General features: G+C 38.3%; 1 protein-coding gene across 1 annotated transcript; it reads left to right on the top strand.

The window, feature by feature from the left end:
• Positions 1-111: 111 nt before the first annotated feature.
• Positions 112-20349, top strand: LOC121389558 (translin-associated factor X-interacting protein 1-like). The gene is made up of 6 exons (XM_041521229.1): positions 112-229; positions 4021-4131; positions 9558-9761; positions 13363-13497; positions 14766-14835; positions 18214-20349. The coding sequence occupies exons 2-6, from the start codon at positions 4033-4035 to the stop codon at positions 18420-18422; spliced, it is 717 nt and encodes a 238-aa protein (XP_041377163.1). The 5' UTR covers positions 112-229; positions 4021-4032; the 3' UTR covers positions 18423-20349.
• Positions 20350-23179: the final 2830 nt, after the last annotated feature.

Raw genomic sequence — 23179 nt, 5'->3', positions numbered from 1 at the left:
TAATTATGTAGTACAAGTACATATAAATATATTTGTATTTATTTATTTTGCTTCATATTTTAATAAACGGGAGTATCTTTTGTGACGTCAATGGAGATATTCAAATGCCATATTTCATGACGTCACATTATACGCATGCGAAAACTTATTTGCAATTGCAGTATTTATTTAAAGTTAACATCAAGGTAGAAGTATAAAATACAGACAAAACAAAGAATACACCAGAAAGGTAAGAGAGAACTGCATGACGCCCAGCGTTTAAATTTAGTTGCTATGTCACCATGAACACAAAATGGCCTACACAATTACCATTGGCACAAGTGTGGTGTCGTGTATTGTCCTGTCGTCAACCTTAAAGGGGTGGTCTCAAAGGTAAACGTTAAACTATGTTTTGTTTAACGAAGAAGGAAGGAAATCATATGTTTTAACGACGCACTCAGCACATTTTATTTACGGTTATATGGCGTCGGACATATGGTTAAGGACTACACAAATCTTGAGAGAGGAAACCCGCTGTCGCCACTCCATGGGCTACTCTTTGATTAGCAGCAAGGGATCTTTTATATGCACCATCCCACAGACAGGGTAGTACATACTACCGCCTTTGATATACCAGTCGTAGTGCACTGGCTGAAACGAGAAATAGCTCAATACGCCCACCGACGAGGATCGATCCCAGACCAACCGCGTATCAAGCGAGGTCTGTACCATTGAGCTACATCCCGCCCTCTTTGTTTAGCGACGCAATTATTATAGCACATTGATTTATTAATAGTGCTGCAACGATAAACCGGTATACCGCGATAATTGATCAGCTCGATACGAACCGCGGTACAGTTTTGCGTATCGCGATTTTTATACGCTATGTTTTTTTCCTTGTATCTTATTTGACTTGAAATCGGCAAACAAATAAACAAACAAAAAACACATCATTTTATTAATTGGTGATGACAGGAAATGTAACAATCACGTCAAGCGTAGTCGGCTTACTTCACTTCCAAGCTAACTCTCGATGAAGCTGGACGCTGTCGCCTGTGCTCTCGACTTGCCCCCGGCTCGGCGCAAGACGAAAGGACCTGCTCACCCGGACCCGCCGTCAACACCGAGGGATGCTCTCAACGCGCCGATGTGCGAGACGCCCGCAGACGGACCTCCATCTCCCTCTACGCCACCGCCTACACGTAACTGGCCACTGTCACCAGTCTTGCCAGTTCGGAAGGCGGCGGTCCGGGCAGGAGCCGTTGCGAAGAGGAAGGCCGTCGCTCAGCCTGACAAGGCAAGGCCTCCACCTTCACAGGCACCGTCCCCCTCCGACTCGAAAGCCGTCTGGAAAGTTCAGATCGGGAAAATCAGGTCCGGCTTCCTGAAGTTCGTGCAGGGGGACACCTGGATCCGGCATCACTGATGGGCGGACTAGTGGAACCAGAGCTGAAACAACTGCCTGATGGAAGCGCTTACGAGCTACACACCATCAAGTCTACAGCCGGCAAAACGGGGCTGGTACTAACTCAGCGCCGAGAAGGAGTCTACCGACAAGCGGTCCTAGTTAGAGATGGATAGCCACACCATCCACAGGATCGTCAAGGCCCTTTTCGGCAACGACTACCGGAGTGTCATAACCATCCTCGCCGACCAGAGATGGAAGCACTTCATCCCCGCCTTTGCCGGTTCTCCGCTCATCAGTTCGCCGTAGGCCAACCTTCACACCCTAACGGCCTTAACGAGGCCACTCACGTGGACATATAAATCGGACTTTAAACATTTAGACCTTCGTTCAAAATTTTATGTCGAAATTACTTCTTTTTTTAAAATATTATTAAATAGTCCGATCCTCTCTTCTTTCTCTTATTTATTTTTGGACTGTCCTAAAATGCTCCAAATTATATAAATATTCGGACGAGCAGTCAATTCTTGTTATTTTTGGCTTGTAATTTTTTTTTTTTTTTTTAAATTATTCTATTAACCTTTTTACTAATTGCTATTTTCAAAATTCTGCCCACCACACACACACACACACACACATTCCGAGTCAGACCACCGATCTTATCGGAGGTCGGACTCGGGATGGGCGTGTTCTAAACCCTAGTGGTATATGAGCACGTTAAACTAGTTATCATCATCATCATCGGCTTACTTGTTGGCATACGAAGTGATAGGTCGGTTATACTTGGTTCTAACTTCTAAACAAAACATGTTAAAAGTCCAATGAAAATAACCAGTTAACGATAATTACATTATCATTCATTGTTCATTTACATTGGAATACGGCTACGGCTATCATCTTCATCTTCATAACTAGTTTAACGTGCCCATATACCACTAGGGTTTCGAACACGCCCATCCCGAATCCGACCTCCGATAAGATCGGTGGCCTGACTCGGGATGGAGGGGGGGGGGGGGGGGGGGTTGAAAATGGGCAGAATTTTAAAAATAGCAATTAGTAAAAAAAGTTGATAGAATTAAAAAAAAAAAGAAAAAAAAAAGGTTACAAGCCAAAAAGAAAAAGAACTGACTGCTCGGCCGAATATTTATATAATTTGGAGCATTTTAGAAGGACAGTCCAAAATTAAATAAGGGAAAGAAGAGAGGATCGGACTATTTAATAATATTTTAAAAAAGAAGTAATTTCGACATAAAATTTTGAACGCAGATCTAAAAGTTTAAAGTCCGATCGATATGTCCACGCGAGTGGCCTCGTTAAGGCCGTTTGGGTGCACAGCTTAAAGGGACGAGATGGGTTGCATCCCGTCAAGAAAACCCCTAGATTGACAGTCGATAGACGTTGAAGGTGTAGTGCTGTGCTGAAATGCAGATCTTGAGAAGCCGGATCCGTCTGAACGAGAGAGAGTATCAGACTAGGGTATAGTCCAGTCGTATTGGGTTGGTATAGTGGTGCGGACGGGCCCGACTCCGGAGGATACGAGATGGTATCACTATAAAGCAAGTGATACCATCTTGTATCCTCCGGAGTCGGGCCCGTCCGCACCACTATACCAACCCATGACGACTGGACTCCATCCCGAGTCAGGCCACCGATCTTATCGGAGGTCGGACTCGGGATGGGCGTGTTCGAAACCCTAGTGGTATATGGGCACGTTAAACTAGTTATCATCATCATCAATACGTACATTTTCGTGTCAAGCGAGCAGTAACGGAAAAGTCCGATAGTAAGGATTTCCGAATGTGACAATTTATAAATAGTTTGACACCGTCATACCGGTGTTCTAGTAGACTAGTATTGTGTTAAAAAATAAAAATATGACCTAAAACATTTAGCCTGACAGCTGAAACTAATAAAGATCATTAAAGTTATGCGTTCTGTTTTCATTTTAAAAAAAAAACCCAACCCATAAATATTAAATTTAAATAATATCAACTATAGCTATTGGATGTGAAACGTGGTAATTTCGAAACATAGTACACCACTAAAGCACATTGATTATTAATCATGGGCTATTGGATATCAATCATTTGGTAATTTTGACATTGTCTTTGAGAGAAAACCCGCTACATTTTCCCACTGGTTGCATGGGATATTTTATATGCACCATTCCACAGACAGGACTGCACATACCAATGCTTTTTATATACCAGTCGTGGTGCACTGGCTGGAATGAAAAATAATCCAATGGATCCACCAACGAGGATCGATCTGAGGCCTACCGCGCATCAGGTGGACGCTTTACCACTGGGCTGCGTCCCGCCCCATAGCCATAGAGAGGAAACCTGCTACATTAGTAGCAAGGGATCTTTTATATGCACCATCCCAAAGACAGGATAGCACTTACCTCAGCCTTTGATATACCAGTCGTGGTGCACTGGCTGGAACGAGAAATAGCCCAAATGAGCGGACCTTACACGAAACAGAACCTCGGATCTAGGATTATAATCGCATTAAAACCGAAAAAAAAAATCGTTGGAGAAGGGAGTGGTTGTGTGTGTGGGGGGGGGGGGGGGGGATCACAAACGACGCCCCTCTGCCCCACCTGCTCATGCGTCTGTTTCACCTTCTTATTACAGAGTGCGAGTATCATGCTTGGGCATAAGAACAGCCATGACGGAAGGGCGTCCGCTGTAGGTAAAAGAGTCGAGGCACAATTCCTTTCTGTTTTACAGCCAAAGCCATTGAAGGTGGGATAATAGTTATGTTTTGGTTTTCACGCAACCTTCCGCAGTCAAATCTGTATTTTAGAGAAAAAAAAGTAAATAAAATAAAACTTATTGTAAAGAACGCCTTGCCTTACAACCATTTGTATTCGAAGACCATCTTGTACATAACAACCACTTTTGTAAAGAACACCTTGTATATAAACCATTTGTTTTTAAAGATCACCTTGTGCATAACAACCACTTTTGTAAAGAACACCATGTATATGTAACAACCATTTGTTGTCACAGAACACATTGTACATACCAACCACTTGTGTAATGAACACCTTGTATATAAACCATTTGTTTTTAAAGATCACCTTGTACATAACAACCACTTTTGTAAAGAACACCTGGTATATGTAACAACCATTTGTTTTCACTGACCATCTTGTACATAACAACCACTTATGTAATCAACACATAGTATATAATAGACCGGCTTCAGAATGAGCTAATGAAACTTGGCACAGATGATCTCCATGGGAAGTTCGTCACATCCAATCAATGAACCACTTAAATTTTCAATATGGCGGCCATTTTTCAAGATGGCCGCCATACTGTTCTACAAATGTTAATTATTAAGATGTATTTAGATTATTTTAATAGTTTTTCGATAGTAGTCATTTTACTTTATATGTTTAAAAACATGCTGAACCTAACGTCTGATATGTAAAAAGGCCTCTGATGGTGGGAGTGGCAAATATCGGGGGTCAATTTATGGCAACCTCCCCAAAGCATGGGCACCTACTACTAGAACTATTGGCAGAGCAGGTAACAGAAATGACGTTTCAAATGGTGATACAAGCATGGAACTTTCGACAGATGACCTCTTTGGTGAGTTCTTCAAATTCAATCAACGAGCAGCTGGAAATGTTAATATGAAGGTAATTTTTCCAGATGGCCGCCATTTTCTTCCAACCATTGTCAGTTATTGACATATATAATAACAACTTTGTCCGATTTTAGCTATCTCGATGACATTGTATGTACTAGTATTTAAAAGCATGTTGAACCTAGTTCTGATATTTAAAATACTATCTTCAGAATTGACGTTTTTATTCAAAATGGTTGTTATATTTCCAGCAAATAGTCACCAGCTACAATAGAACATAAGCTGGTACCAGTATAGCTGGTTCCATAACCAAACTACTTTACCATATCATGGATATCAAACAATACCTTCTATTTTCAACAGCCAGCTTAATTTGTCTCTTAATTGGCTCATAACATCATTAAACTTACTTTTTAGAGTTCTGTATTCCTACATATATATATATATATATATATATATATATATATATATATATATATATATATATATATATATATATATATATATTATATTTGATATTTTAATGTTTTTAGTTTCTAATATGAAAATATTCTGTACTACTTTTACAACAAAACTGAAGAAAATATATAAAGACAGCTACAGGCACTATTCATTAATCCTTATTATCATGGCTATCCCTGTAATAATGTTTCCTTCAGCCATGACTTCTTGTCATCTTCGTGTTTGTCTTGGGGGCGGGTGGGGTGTGTGTGAGGGCAGAGCATGATAGATGCACCCAAGCCCTCGTGCTATCATTTGTTTGACCAATATAACCTGGTTTAGCTTTGGCAATTTTTTTGTCATGGCCTCAAAACGTAAATGGTAGATGACAGCCATATGACATCAGACAAAGCTACATTTTTGTTATATAACAAAATTCAAAACCCACAAAACTATGGGATAAAGTTCATGAGAACGTTTTGACTATAAATTAATTCTAGCCCATACTCTGTTGTCAACACTTGCTTGTTATTATTTTCACATATGAAGGCCACCATATTCTTTGCCCCAATATCATTAGTTCGACCATGAATCAGTCCAAAAGACGTAACACCTTCAAAGAAACTGTATTAATATACATCCTGTTTTGTGAACTCAACATCACACTGTAAATGTTAAAAAGCAGGCAAGTACTGTAAAGTGCATGTACTATTAATTTGGATATGAGTATATATTTCGGGGTATGGAGTATATTTTATCGAGTTTTTGTACACAAGAAACCAATGGAGCAAGACATTCCTCACCAAGAACTTGCTGACACAACTTGTTTCATTTTTTTTTTTTTGGTTTTCTTTTGTTGTTTTTTGGTGGGGGGTTGGGGTTGGTTTTTTTGTTTGTTGTTGTTTTTGTTTGGGGTTTTTTGTGTTGTTGTTGTTTTTTTTGTTTTTTTTTTGGGGGGGGGGGTGTTTGTTTTGGGGGGTTTGATGGAAAGAGCCATTGACTAATGATTAAATTAGATCTGGTTATTTCACTATGTATACTCCTGTGCAATCGAACGTTTTTTTTTATTATGGTCGGATGTGACAAAAGAGAATGTTTGTCACTGATGGTAGCAAGATCACAATACTGAGCGTCTGTAGGTGGAAGCTTTTTTTTTAGTAATAAAGCGGATTTGTTGCTGACGACAATGTCTTCATGTAGGTTTACAATGGCCGAGGATTATGTTTTACTATAGCCTCTATAGCCGATGACCACAGCTGTTTATGAATCTTCAGCTGAATGATACAGGTAAAAATTAAGTTGATGAAATTGCGTTTTTATATAGTTGACCATGTGTTAAATATAGGAGATGAATCTAGCGAGCTGTCACCCAGCCTGCTTGTTTTGTTTTTTTGGCATTGAACTTTTGGATTTTGTTTCAAGGCTGCAATCTCGCCTCACATTAATTATTATAATTTCATTTAAACATACAAACACACCTTCAGTTTTAATGAATTATTGTGTGTGACAGTAACACAGTTGTAATAGTTACATATGCATGTATACAGCAAAAACAGGGGTGGTGTTTATTAACACAAATCTTTCAAACACAAATCCTCTTTGCTCCTAAAATGCTAAACTTTCTGATAAATGAATTGGCAGACATATTGTATTTACATTTCGAGCCATGATTATACAAGGTCATATTATTACTAGGGTCCAATCGAAAGTACTCACATAGTCATGCTAATGATAGCACGTCTGATCGGGTTCACCTATATTTTCCCTGTGGGTATCTTTGAAGAAACATTATTCCCGTGATGGCCATGATGATAGGGATACGTGAAAAACAAGATAGTACAGAGTAACGTATTCGTATTATTAATTAAAACAAATTGAATATCAGAGGTATAGGCATATATTCGTTAAGAAACAACTGAAAAAGAATAATACATTTAAAAGATATATTAATAATGCAATTAGCTAATTGACAAGCTAATTAAACAGGATATTAATAAGACATGGGATCGGTTAATGTATGTGATATAGTACAGTGATTTGGTTACAGAACAAGGTACACTTGTACTTGCTTATGGTCGTCAATTGATATTATAATGCTGGTAGCTGATGCCTGCATTTCGTGAACACATTGCAGCCATTTTGATAAATAAAAAAAAAGGGTATATTATAATTATCAGAAATAAGTTCAGCATAGTTTTAAATATATAAAACGACACTGGTATGATAAAAGTCTGACAACTTTATTAATGTTAATAATGGATATTGCTGGAATAATATGGCGGCCATATTGAAAAATGGTCTCTATTTGATGGGAACTTAAGAACTCCCTAATGAGATCATTTATGCAAAGTTCCATGCTTATATCACCATTTGAAAGGTTATTTATGTTATCTGCTTTACTAATATTGCTAATATTAGGTGACCGTGTTTTATGGACCCCCGATATTTCCACTTCCACCGTCAGATGGCTTCTTTTTTTTTACATATCAGACGGTAGGTTCAGCTATTTCTAAACATATAAAAATAATATAGAATGACTAATAGAAAAAATGCTATTAAAATACATCTTAATAATGAACATTAGTAGGACACTATGGCGGCCATGTTGAAAAATGGCCGTCATATTGAAAATCCAAGTAGTTCATTGACTGGGTTTGAGCATTCGGTGGTTTGGTTATGGAACAAAGTATATTGGTACTAGCTTATTTTTTTCTATTGTAGCTGGTGACTATGTTTGCTGGAAATATGGCAGCCATTTTGAATAAAAACGTTAAATCTGATAGTATTTTAAATATCATAATTACTTTCAACATGCTTTTAGACACTAGTACATAAAAAGTGACCGAGATGACATTTCAAGTTGCTCATTGATCGAATTTGAAGAACTCACCAAAGAGATTATCTGTGCAAAGTTGCATGCTTGTATCACCATTTAAAACGTCATTTCCGTGCCAATAGTCCTAGTAGTAGGTGCCCACGTTTTGGGGAGGTTGCCATATATTGACCCCCAATATTTGCCACTTCCACCATCAGAGGCTTTTTTACATAACAGACGTTAGGTTCAGCATGTTGTTAAACATATAAAATAATATAAAATGACTACTATCGAAAAACTATTAAAATACATCTAAATAATGAACATTTGCAGGACAGTATGGCAGCCATCTTGCAAAATGGCCGCCATATTGAAAATCCAAGTGGTTCATTGATTGGATGTGACGAACTCTCCATGGAGATCATCTGTGCCAAGGTTCACGCTTCTATCATCATTTGAAAGGTTCTCCCTGTTATCTACTCTACCAATAGTGCTATTAGTGGTTGACCCTGTTTTGGGGATGGGGCCACTACTTCGACCCCCATATTTGCCACATCCACCACCAGACGTCCGTTTATCAAAACTCTTTTGTTAACATATATGATGAGGAATACAAAAAAGCAGGTCTACATAATGTCCTTTCCAGGTGGCATTTAGCTCATTCTGAAGCTGGTCTATAAACCATTTGTTTTTGAAGATCATCGTGTACATAACAACCACTTTTGTAAAGAATACCTTGTATAACAATAAAAAAATTTTTTTTTAAAGATCATGTTGTACATAACCACTTTTGTAAAGAAGATCTTGTATAATAACCATTTGTTTATACAGAGCACCGTGGACATAACGACCACTTTTGTAAAGAACACCTTGAATAACAACCATTTGTTTTTTAAAGAACATCTTGTACATAACAACCACTTTTGTAAAGAACACCTTGAATAACAACCATTTGTTTTTTAAAGAACATCTTGTACATAACAACCACTTTTGTAAAGAACACCTTGCAGAACAACCATTTGTTTTTTAAAGAACATCTTGTACATAACAACCACTTTTATAAAGAACACCTTGCAGAACAAAAATTAAGTGTTTAAAGATATGTGTGTGTGTGTGTGTGTGTGTGTGTGCCCCCCCCCCCCCCCCCCTCCACACACACACACATACACACACACACGTTTTGGCACCTTCCTACGCACGTGTCTATGATACCTTTCACACAATTCAACTTTAGAAAATGGGACTTGTTTTCTTTCTTTCTTTTTTCTTTTTTCTTTTCGTTTTCTGTTTTAATGAATTAGGCTCTATATATTTCAGTATTGCGACTGTCCGAAGCGTCAGTGGAAGGTCAATGAGACATTCCCCAGCATCAAGACGCCAAGACATCTGCTGCAGACCAACAGATCACACGGGCCAGTCGCCAAGAAGCCGCGATTCCTGGAACAGCTGGAGAACTTCCTGAGGAGAGAGTTACGGCACTTGAACGCCTTGGACGGAAAACCCAGCGAGCTCAGACTTCAGGTAATCCAACAGAGTGCCTACTGACGTCATCGATTATCTCTGCCACATTGATTAAAAATAATAATAATAATAATAAATAATAATAATAAAACCCACAATAAACACTACTACTACTACTGTTATTACTATTACTCAGTAACTGTTGTTGCTACTACTACTAATACAACTACTACTACTACTACTACTACTACTACTACTACTACTACTACTACTACTACTACTACTACTACTACTAATAATAATAATAATAATAATATCATTATTATTATTATTATTATTATAATAAATAAATAAATAAATTTTAAAAATTAAAAATAAAACCATCCGAAATGAGCATGCAGACGAGCACATTCTGACGTCATTCTTTGTCAAATAGTTAAAAATAACAAATAACAAAAACAAACAAAACAAAACAAAACAAAACAAACAAAACTTTTTTTATTATATGATATATAGTGAAATACTTTAAATTTAGTATCTGCAGATATAAGTGAAATTATTGGTCATTAGTGAGTTTTGTTTAGCCAATCAGAGAGAGAGAGAGAGAGAGAGAGAGAGAGAGAGAGAGAGAGAGAGAGAGAGAGAGAGAGAGAGAGAGAGAGAGAGAGAGAGAGAATAAAAGTGCAATTATTCGTGCAATATGACTGCAGACTTCACACATATTTAGTACCGACAAAAGCCGTTAAATTATCCACTAACATGGTGTGTGTGTTAATAATTTCATCACTGCAATAGCTAGGATATTAATATCTTTGTAATAGCTAGGATATTGTAGTGTTACCCCCAAGATGTTTGTTCAGAGAGTTGGCAATATAATTATAATGTTCAAAATAAGTAGGGGATATTCAAATATGACACAATATAACAGATGTATTAATTTATATATTACAATAATAATTAATGGTAAAACACAAGCACTCGTGTGACAAGGGATTGGCATTAAAGATTGTAGCTAGGATAGTGATGTAGGTCCGGAGGAGACACAGATAGGCAACAGGGGTGGTGCTTTTCAATCTAACGTTTTCAATATTTGCACTAACAATGGGTAAAAACACCACTATTCGCTAAGCACGCACGAATCCGACGTGGCATGCTCCTGATTAAATGTCCAATAACATTTTGGGGGATCCTGTCCCATTCCTCTCAGAGTTGGTTGGCTGACGTTGACATTCTCGGAGACGTCGTCCGATGATGTCCCACATGTGCTCAATGGGTGAAAGGTCTAGGCTTAGGGCTGGTCACGGTAGTGTGGTGATGTTCTGTTGCTGCAGGTATGCAGTAACCACTAGACTCCAGTGAGCACGGGCGTTGTCGTCCTGAAAAACAAAATGGTGTCCAGCCTGATGTGCGAAGGGCACAACGATCGGTGCACGGATGTTGTCACGGTAGTACCTCCCAGTAACCAACCCATGAACAATATGCAGCTGGGTTCTGGCAGTCATAGTGATGCCACCCCACACCATAACGGACCCTCCTCCAAATCATTAGGACGTCGCCAGACTCGCTGTCGTCGATCATGGAAGTCTAGTGTGAATCTAGACTCGTCTGAAAACATTACCCGAGCCCAACGCCTCTTAGCCCAATGTCTATGTGTACACCATTGACGTCTGGTAGCAATGTGTCTCGCGGTCAAATGTGGGGTAACGTAGGGTCGACATGCGCGGGTGTTACTTCTATGCAGTCTGTTACGAATAGTCTGACCAGACACTGTAACGCCAGTTGTAACACGGAGTTCTCTTGCGATTTGATTGGCTGAGTGACCTCGATTCCTCAGCCTAACAGTCCTGAACCGGAGTTGTGGCCCTTGGCCGCCCTGAACGGGGACGATCATCCACATTTCTGGTTTATCGATATCGGGCCCACAATCGGCTAATGATTGATTGTGACACATTAAGCCTACGGGCCACAATTCGCTGGGTGGTGCCAACTTGGAGCATGCCAACATCCCTGAGACGTTCCTGACACTGTAGACGTCACATTGTTGAAAAGTTACACAATGATGTAAAGAATGTGACAGCAAGGTTATGATTTAGTGTCCCAGTAACAAATACGAAACAAGCGTTTGCAGTTAATTTTTAAAGCGTCACAGAGAAATCAATTCAGGTTAACTTATACGTCACAGAGTTTTGAAGCTATCTTAGCGCTACGATGTCGTAAAACCGTCACAACGATGCACGCCATAGCCTACTACGATTATACAATATCGTAGCGCTAACATAGCTTCGAAGATCTGGGCCCTGGTCATCACTTTGGAGCAGCCAGTCATATGTCTTATCACACGTATGTGTGTTAATAGCATGTGTTATCAGAGATAACCAATAATGTTTTCACCAACGGGTGTGTAAGAATATTTAAATAACCTATTGGTTTTGAAATTACTTGTAATATATAATATTAACTGATAACAACTGTACGTGGAAAACTGCCACGTGTATAACAGCAACATGAGGTTGTGCTCTATGAGGGTGGCTAACTGAAACTGTTCGTGGTTAACCTTTGCTGATTTTTTGCCCGGTAGTTGTCAAGGGAAGGTACTCCCTAAAACTAGTAGTCAGATGACCCTCCCGATGTTGTATTCTAGCACAATGACGTCGTAGAAAGGTGCTAGAAAGGGGTGGTAGAAAAACCGTCTACCACATGTGTGTAGACGCTAATCCGCCCTTTTCATTGGTTAATATTAGGATGTACACGGCAGTTGCTACCGGTTGATTACGTCATTTTTTAAACAAAGTAGTATATGACGTCACATAATATGAGTAGGTCTTCTCGACACCACTGTATGCTTTCACACTCGTGACGTAATATGGGCGTCAGCTTAGAGGTGACGTCACGTTACAAAAATAAAATGAAGAGACTTACAGTATAGTTAGGCTATATTAATAATAAAATTTATAAGACAGGTTGTGCTAGAAAATATTTCTGGCACTCGTCCTTTTGTATATGGTTTTTCTGACACTCGTCTCAAGAAAATCAATCCATGGAGCTCGCTAAAGCTCGCTCCAAAGATTGATTTTCTTGAGACTCGTGTCAGAAAAATCATCTACAAAAGGACTCATGCCAGAAACTATTATTCTTCCAAATATATTCTGACAAAGAATTGAAAAAGAAAAATAGTTAAAGTTTGTTTTGGTTAACGACACCACTAGAGCACATTGATTTATTAATCATCGGCTATTGGGTCACAAAGAATTGATGTAGATAGATGGTGAGGCCCAACCTAATAGTGTTGTAACCGGCCTCGGTGATGTCGTGGTTAAGCCATCGGACATAAGGCTGGTAGGTACAGAGTTCGCAGCCCGTTACCGGCTCCCACCAAGAGCGAGTTTTAACGACTCATTGGGTAGGTGTAAGGCCACTACACCCTCTTCTCTCACACTTACCACTAACAAAATTATTAGCAACTAACCTGCTGTCTAAGACAGACAGCCCATATAGCTGAGGTGTTCTCGGGACACCGTGCTTAAACCTTAATTGGATATAAGCACGGAAATAAGTTGGAATGAAATAGTGTTGTATTATCAGAGTGGGATCTAGCGGGAGATGGGGGCACGTTTTTCGGCCCCAGATACATTGTGATGCTTTCTCCGTGGTATGTTGCCAGGCGCACCGGCAGGTCTTCGAGAGTATGATCGAACATTTCCGCACCTACAGACCGCTCCTGGCGGCCATCAAAAACGAGTACGAGATGATGCTGGATTATCACAAACGACGAATACGTGAACTCCAACCACTACAGGTGAGCTCATATATCACGTGAACTCCAACCACTACAGGTTAGCCGATATATCACGTGAACTCCAACCACTACAGGTGAGCCGATATATCACGTGAACTCCAACTACTGCAGGTGAGCTGATATATCACGTGAACTCCAACCACTACAGGTGAGCCGATATATCACGTGAACTCCAACCACTACAGGTGAGCCGATATATCACGTGAACTCCAACCATTATAGGTGAGCTCACATATCACGTGAACTCCAACCACTGCAGGTGAGCCGATATATCACGTGAACTCCAACCACTACAGGTGAGCCGATATATCACGTGAACTCCAACCACTATAGGTGAGCTCATATATCACGTGAACTCCAACCACTGCAGGTGAGCCGATATATCACGTGAACTCCAACCACTGCAGGTGAGCCGATATATCACGTGAACTCCAACCACTACAGGTGAGCTGATATATCACGTGAACTCCAACCACTGCAGGTGAGCTGATATATCACGTGAACTCCAACCACTACAGGTGAGCCGATATATCACGTGAACTCCAACCACTACAGGTGAGCTCATATATCACGTGAACTCCAACCACTGTATGTGAGCTGATATATATCACGTGAACTCCAACCACTGCAGGTGAGCTGATATATCACGTGAACTCCAATCACTGCAGATGAGCTGATATATCACGTGAACTCCAACCACTGCAGGTGAGCTGATATATCACGTGAACTCCAACCACTACACGTGAGCTCATATATCACGTGAACTCCAACCACTGCAGGTGAGCTGATATATCACGTAAACTCACATACATAGTGACACATACATATTAAAATGCATGTACAACTTATATACTAGTATTCAAAGGTGATAGAATGTACATAGAAAACTTTAATACTAATAATAACATTTTAGATAAAGAAAAAATGTAATTACTTTTAAGCCACCCAGATATTGTTAAAAGTACAGCCAAAAATTGCTATCTTATTTTATTACGTCATCAAAGCTTTTTATACATATAGACATAGATATATATTTGAGGGTTTTTTAATTTTATTTCTTGTAAATACAATACTTTTTAAATGTTTTTGATAGCTTTTAATAGTTTTAGAGGCTCTCATAACTCCATAGGAGTGGCTTGTTTACTTTTACTACTGTGTTCTTGTATTATTACTGTTGAACTCTTGTTTTTATTTCAATCTGTACACAAGGTGAGACGTAAATAAAGAATGTGTCTGTCTGTCTGTCTATTAATTTTGTTGTTTATTAGGAAGCGATTTTTACGAGGAAGGAGCAGCATCAGAAACAGCTAATGGACTTCAAGCAGGAGGAGAGGCGAGGTATACAACTCACACACGTAAAGAAAGAAGGAAATGTTTTATTTAACGACGCATTCAACACATTTTATTTATTTTATATGGCGTCAGACATATGGTTACGGATCACACAGATATTGAATGAGGAAACCCGCTGTCGCCACTTCATGGGCTACTCTTTTCGATTAGCAGCAAGGGTTCTTTTATATGTACCATCCCACAGACAGGGTAATACATACCGCGGCCTTTGATGTACCAGTCGTGGTGCACTGGCTGGAACGAGAAATAGCCCATTGGGCCCACCGACGGGGATCGATCCCAGACCGACCTCAGACACGTAACCACGAGCCTTTTAGTTAGAAAGTCTGTTTGTTTTGTTTAACGAAACCACTAGAGTACATTGATCAATTGGATGTCAAACATTTGGTAATTTGTTATATAGTCTTAGAAAAAAAACCGCTACATTTTTTCCATTAGTAGCAAGGGATGGTTTATATGCACCACGTCACAGAGAGGATAGCACATACCACGGCCTTAGATATACCAATCGTGGTGCACTGGCTGGAATGAGAACTAGCCCAATGGGTCGACCGACGGGGATCGATCCCAGTCCGCCCGCGCATCGGGCGCGCGCTTTACAACTGGGCAGGGTCAAACACTGTTCCCCCGTCTATATAGATAATACACCCCCCCCCCCCTCCTTGCAGAAAAATAATGATAAAGTTTGTTTCGTTTAACGACACCAGTAGAGCACTTGATTAATTAATCATCGGCTATTAGTTGTCAAGCATTTGATAAATGATATATATGTAGCCTGTAGATGAAAACGTATACATTTTGTCCCACTACTAGTATGGGATCATTTGTATGCACTTTCTCACAAATATGCTTTGAAATACCAGTCGTGGAGCACTGTTCCCCTGTCTATATAGATAATACACCCCCCCCCCCTCCTTGCAGAAAAATAATGATAAAGTTTGTTTCGTTTAACGACACCAGTAGAGCACTTGATTAATTAATCATCGGCTATTAGTTGTCAAGCATTTGATAAATGATATATATGTAGCCTGTAGATGAAAACGTATACATTTTGTCCCACTACTAGTATGGGATCATTTGTATGCACTTTCTCACAAATATGCTTTGAAATACCAGTCGTGGAGCACTGATTGGGGGAGTGGGGGGAGGTGGGTGCGGGTGTTAAAAGGCGAATACATAGACTCTCGGTGCAAAGGACGGATCTAGGAAATATTTAAGGGGGACCAAAGGCAAAAGTTCACAAGAATCAAGTGCACCCCAATAAAAGGACATTCGATCTGAAGCAAATTCCCGCTAAAAGTCGATTCTTACTTTGATCACTCTCTTTTCTCGTTCCAACCAGTGCACCACAACTGGTCAAAGGACGTGGTATGTGTTTTGCTGTTTGTGGGGTCAGAAGTGAAATTTGACGGGTTTTTTTTTTTTATCAATAAATCGCAAATTCAAACAATAAAAATGACTAAAAACAAAACAATAACAACTGTATGATCAACAGAATGAAAAAGATTGACAGAAGTAATGTTCCACAATGATTAATGGACCTTCCTGGAAATGGTCAAAATCGAGAATGACATCCCACGCACGTGTACGGGGCAACTGCGTGATGCATGTGCAAACTATGGAATTTATTTCGGTGTGTTGATAAACAGACCTGACCGTTCTTTACTGGGATGCCTGTGGTCAAAACGTATGTTCGGTCTAATAGTTGATATTAACATTAATATTTCAGGTTCCCCTACTTTTTTTGAAGAGTATATATATACAACATAAATATTAAAAGATTTCAATTAAATTTATGATGACACCTTTCATGCTCTGTTTCCTCCCTGATTAAATAGCTCTTTAAGATAGTGGTGGGCACGAATTCCTCCGGGAAATGTTTATCTCTGGACGTAAAAGCGATTTCAGGAATTTTAAAGTAAGTTCTATAGTAATCCAGTGTGGACCACTGCCCTCCCCACAACAGACCTGTCAGGGGCGTAGGCTAGGGGGGTTCGGTGAAGCAAATGGTCCGCCTTCAGAACTAAAATATACAGGTTTATACATATGGAGTTTCTGATGGTGCAAAAACAAAATAGAAAAAAGTCCACTTGGTTCATATTCGAAATGCCCCCCCCCCCCCCCCCCCCCCCGGCCCCAGTGCTGGAGCAAAACAGCAAATTCAGGCAAAAATGATACAGATATTCGGGGGAAATATGCTAACCTGATACTTTTTTACCATGTATTTACATCATTGTACCCTTAAAATTAGTTGTAATCCATGTAAAAATGCGCAGTGATTCGATTGCAACCCTATATAACACTTTGGTGGCAATTCTAATATGAGTAAATGTTATCCAGATTCGGGCACTTTCATTTAATTTGAGCAAAAACCAGCCACAACCCCCACCCCAACCTTACAAAAATGGGAGCCCGTACGCCTATGTTAACCGATATTTTAAACAAGGAAATGTAGTTGATCTGTAATCAAAACTGTTTAAAATCTTACCACGCGGCTCAGTTACTGTTAGTAGTAAATGTGCTACAGCTATATTCGGGGGACTCTCTTTGATATAAAATAGAATGGCAAGAATCAAAACTTTTATTCGAGTGCTCTTTAGCCCTAGGTCCCCTCTACGATATAATCTGATGTCATCTTAGTGCATGTAACCAAACTTCAACATTCCATTTCATTTCAACTTATTTTCGTGCTTATATCCAATTAAGGTTGAAGCACGCTATCCTGGGCACACACACCTCAGCTATCTGGGCTGTCTGTCCAGGACAGTGGGTTAATTGTTAGTGGTTAGTGAGAGAGAAGAGGGTGTAGTGGTCTTACATCTACCCATTGAGTCGTTAAAACTCGCTCTGGGTGGAAGCCGGTACCGTGCTGCGAACCTACTAGCTTTATGTCCGATGGCTTAACCACGACCTCATCGAGTCCGGTAGCTTCAACAAAGATGGAGGATGAGCATATTCTGACCAATAGGTCAATGAAGGTTTGAATTTTCAATGGGTCAAAGTTCGAGGTGCACTGAACTTTTGACAGAGAAGTGAACACCACAAGTCATGTGATTGGTTGATAAATGTGAGTGTGTTGGTTGTAAAAAAAAAAATAATAAAAAAAAAATAGTTTCATCTGGGCACGTATACACCCATAAGCTGCAAGGTATATTTTTGTAATGTTCCCGCAGACATGACAGCATATACCACAGCCTGTGATATACCAGTTGCGGGGCACTGGTTGGGACTGGGAAAAACCCAATAAGAGAAAACGCCCACCTAGGGGATCGATCCTTCGACCTAAGTAAAACACCTCAGGCGAGAGCGCTACTGATTGAGCTATTTTTCCCGCCCTTGATTTGAGTTTTCTTCCTCCTGTAGTAATCGCCGACCTGAAGAAGGAAAGTCGAAGGAACTTGAACGAGTTGTCTGAGGCGAACATCGAGAAACTCGACCTTGAGAAGCAGGTGGAGCGACTCAAGGAGCAAGTGGAGGAGGAGAACCGGAAGTTCCGCGAAAACAACGACAGGCGCATGCTCCTTCTGGCGGAAATCTCCAGTTTGCGCTTCGTGCCAGAATTATACTTTTGAGATGTCCAGCTGAGACCTCCAGTTTTACCCACTATAGGAGTTAACGTTATGACAAACGATATACACGTTGAAAACTGTGTTGTTGTTTTTTCGAAGAAGAAGAAGAAGAAGAAGAAATAAATAAAAGACAAAACAAAAAGCGATACACAAAAAAGCGCGGGAAACCAATCCAATCCATTTGGTTGGTTCGTTTTCGTTTTGGTGCAGTTTGCTTTGATTTTAATGAATCATTAAAGAGACCGTCCTGGCTTTAGATATTACTTTAACGACTAAAATTACGTATTAAATACATGTTTTTGTTTAGACTATCGCAGTGTCTGAATATTAAATAGATATTTCTTATCTTCTTAATGTTTGTAGTAGATCAAACTTCATTTTATTTCCTAGTGTATAATTTAACGTAGGCCTACTAGCGAAATTATTGGCAGGGATGAATCCATTTTAGGCTACTACTACTATTGTTTTATAATAATCATGTCTCTTTGATTTTGTGATATTAGGACATAATGTATTTTTTAAGTATGAATCATGAATCTCTTGAAAGCTGATAATTACCAGTTTAAAAAATTTCCTAGGCATTTGTTTTACCGGTTGACAATAATTTTATTAATTTTGGTGCGTTAACATTTTAGCAAGGTGTATATATATATACACATTCAAAATGTCACATATTTTAAAATCCATTATAAATGAATTATTGTATTAAAGCAGGCACGTATCGGGGGGGGGGGGGGGGGATGCTGGGGGTGCACAAATTTAGATGTATCTCCCCAAAACGCAAGTATTTAGAAGGTTAGTAAAATATATAAACACTTACACTGTAAAATTAGAAGAGTGAAACACATAAACTGTAATAATACCTAAATGTAAATTTATATTCAGATTAGTTTCAAATATTAGCAAAAACGTGATTGCATCCTGAATTTTAGATTCTCGGTTTTTATACTTCTTTATTAACAGACATCGTTTAGTGCTGTTCTTACCACAAAAAGAATAAATTATAAAAATGAATATAGATCAAAATGTACAATAAATACAGTGTAAATAAGTAAGTAGGTAAGTAAATAAGTAAGAAAGTAAGTAAATAAATTGTAAAACAATATATATTTGTAGATCAGGATGTACAACAAATACATTTGTAAGTAAGTAAATAATATATATATATAATGTATGTATGTATGTATGCAAAACGTGAATCAATAAAACATTATAAACTTGTAATCATAAAAATGAAATACAGGATTGAAACAATAGGCTTATAGTGTTAAATATTAACTCAGTTAGGTTTTGGAGAATAATGGATCTATCAACATATTGATTTTAAACGTTCATCTGACATCAAACTGTTAGATCAATCACAAGTTGGTCAGATCTGTTGTTCTCCAAAATGTTCTTATTACAATTTTCCTATTGTATATCATTTATATATTATTTATTTACTTGAGCAAATATATTTCTTCACATTTTAGAATTATTTTTCTCACTATGCATATTGTCTGTTAGCTTACAGTTTAGCTATCAAAACTGGCTGATAGCAAAATATTGATAGATTGTGCAAAATGCTGTGTATGCGTTATTGGCACTGATTAATTTCATTATATATTAGTCTGCTATTAATATTATTATATATTAATTTATGAAATTGTTTTACCATGCCATTTGAGGGAAAACCTTCATTTTTTAATGTTTGTGAATTGTTCACCGCACATAATAAAACGTATATAATATTAAACAGTATGTAGTTGGGTTTACATTTTACATTATGCTACAAACAGTTATACTTAATATTTATTTGGATTCTTATCGGCTCATATAATTTTATTTATTGGGTACATTTACACCATTATTTACTTTTATATATACATAATATATTGTGTGTTGTATTGGTGAGCTTTATAGCGTATATTAATAAATGTACAACTACTTTTATCGTTGTCACTGGAGTTGTATTTGCTTTTACGTTAATATGTTAAATTTTGGATTTAGACAATATTGTGATTTTAAAACGATTGAACACGGCAGTTGTTACAAAATAGGCGTACTGGCACTTTTTAGGGGATGGGTGTACAGACTGATTTTTACCAGATTTTTTTTTTTTAATGCCAGAATCTGAATAACGTTTATTCATATTTACTTTACCATCAAACAGCTATATAGGGTTCTCATTGGATTATAAGTAATATTGTACTAGAATGATGAAAATACGTGGTGGTTCTTTTTTCTTCTTTTCTTTTATTAAATCATTTTTAAATCAAAATACCATCTATACATTTGATTAAAACACTTGATGAAGCCTGGTTAATATACAGTAATCACGGTTCCCATTTCTAAACAAATCGTGATTTCCCGTGACAAAGGGAAGGTTGTCTCCACTACAAAACGTTCGTTTTGTTTAACGACACCTCTAGAGCACATTGTTTAATTAACCATCGGCTATTGGATGTCAAACATTTGATAATTCTGAAAGACGGTCGTCTCCACTACAAAGTCAATGTCACAAAGTCAGTCATGTAGTCATCAGAGGAAACCTGCTACATTTTTTACTATATATACGACAGTGTATAATGTTAGCTAATTTTTTGCGACGAAGGAAAGGTTGTCTCCACTACAAAGTCATTTTCTTCACGCCCAGAGTGGTAATTTAAAAAAAACCCATACATTACACACGATAACTGCATGTAAATTGCAATGTCACTTTCTCACATAAGTACAATAGGTTTCCCAGTACAATTAATCTGACAGTTTGTGGTGAGTGTCACAAGTAGGACAAGATTTACTCATCGTTTGCGCACATCGGATATTATCATTGCATGCATATATCAAAACCGGCATGGTGTGCGCGTCGTACACTTGATTTTTCAACAACCCATTTTATAAATGCAATATTTCAGTTAATATTGGCGGTAAGACTTGAAAAGTTTACATGCTTAATCTAAATAGACTATATTTTGTATCCTATATGTCAAATTCAGTATATATTTTCATATGTTGCAGTATTTATTAGGATCTCCACGAGTACTCGGGCACGGATCGACTCTAGCAAGACTCGAGTCAGTTCACAGGACTCTAGTATCCGTGCAAGGAAGAGCACTCTCGTTTAAAGGGACATTCCCGAGTTTGCTGCATTGTAAGATGTTTCCGACTAAAAAAAATATTTCTATGATTAAACTTACATATTAAATATATTTTTTTGTTTAGATTATCAGTGTCTGAATATTCAATGTGTTTCTGGTCGTCTTAATATTTGTAAGAAGCCCAAACTGGATTTTGTCTTCAAATAATTTCGTACGTACGAAAAAATCTTTTTTAGGAAATAAAATGAAATTTAACCTAGTACAAATATTATAACGATCAGAAACACGTTTAATATACAGCCACTAATATTTTATGCAGAAAAATATATTTGATATGCGAGTACAATCGTCAATAAGTCTCTGTTACTCGATAACATCTTAAACATTGCAGCAAACTCGGGAATGTCCCTTTAATTATAGTTTTACGTAATTTTGCCATATGCTTGCCGCCGGTTATATTATAGGGCTATGAGACATGGAGGGAAAACAAAAGTCGAATATGTGAAATGCAATACAATGGCATGATTTGGCAAACATGTTCAGCACAAGAATTAAGATACATACTGCTATTTTACTTTATGCCTTACTCTTATTATCGTCTAGTATAAGTGTCGAGTACTCGGGTCCGGGTCGAGTTTGATCCTCGAGTAGGCCTACACGAGTCAAATATTTTGGACTCGCGGATGCCCTAGTATTTATCTAACATTACTGAAGAAAGCAAAAACATCACTTTTTTTTTTTTTAACATTGAGTCGCTAACTTCGCATATAATATTATCTTATATCTTTCTTTTACAGCGTAAAATTTCGAATACAATAGTTTCTTATGTTTTAAGATATTTACAAAAATGGGACATTGATAACGAAAACAATTGAGCTTACCTAAGCAAAAAAAAAAAAAAAAAAATCATGTGCATTTAATTCCTGCCGTTCCTACGGTGTATACATGTATGTATTATTTGTATGCTTGCCGTTACACAACTGAAACAGCTTGAGATTTGTCACACCAGCCTGTAAGTGGCAGTCCTCCTAAAGACGAGAGACGTTTGTTTTGTGTAACGACATTACTGAAGCACACTGATTAGTTAATCATCGGATGTCAAACATTTGGTAATTCTGACTCGTAGTCATTGATCAGAGGAAACCCGCTACAATTTTCCTTATGCGGCAAAGGCCGGATCTTTTATATGCATTTTCCTACAGACAGGAAAACACATACCACGGCCTTTTTCTAGTTGTGGTGTACTGGTTGGAACGAGAAAAACCCAGTCAGCTGAATGGATCCACCGAGGTGGTTCGATCCTGCGATGCAAGCACTTCAAGCGAGCACTCAACCGACTGAGCTAAATCCCACCCCTCCTAAAGACGAAGTATAATTTTGTTTTATTATTATTGGTGATAACCCTGTGCTGGATGGAAGAGCTAGCAGTTCCTCAGAATGACCGCCCATGACAGGCGTGCGTTATAATACACGCACACGCACACGCACACGCGCACACACACACACAGCATTAAAATAAACGAATCTGTTAAAATATACGCAGTTTAGTACTATACCAATAATTTCAAGGCGTTCATTTATAACACAAAAAACGATTGGCTAATGAATAATATATATCCAATGAACAATTTTGTTAGAAATCTTAACATTGGCTCGAGGATACGTCACATCCGGGTTTTGTTT

The sequence above is a fragment of the Gigantopelta aegis genome, chromosome 14, assembly GCF_016097555.1.
Source record: "Gigantopelta aegis isolate Gae_Host chromosome 14, Gae_host_genome, whole genome shotgun sequence".
Taxonomy (NCBI): Eukaryota; Metazoa; Mollusca; class Gastropoda; order Neomphalida; family Peltospiridae; genus Gigantopelta; species Gigantopelta aegis.
Note: the sequence above shows the minus strand (reverse complement) of the source record. Positions and strands in the feature narration are given on the sequence as shown.

What these genes read in the sequence shown, in the direction of transcription:
- LOC121389558 (XM_041521229.1), top strand. Translation starts at nt 4,033, where the DNA reads ATGCTTGGGCATAAGAACAGCCATGACGGAAGGGCGTCCGCTGTAGGT. An exon ending in CCAGCGAGCTCAGACTTCAG is followed by an intron (nt 9,762 to 13,362) that starts GTAATCCAACAG and finishes GTATGTTGCCAG; the next exon opens with GCGCACCGGCAGGTCTTCGA. An exon ending in CAAGCAGGAGGAGAGGCGAG is followed by an intron (nt 14,836 to 18,213) that starts GTATACAACTCA and finishes TTCCTCCTGTAG; the next exon opens with TAATCGCCGACCTGAAGAAG.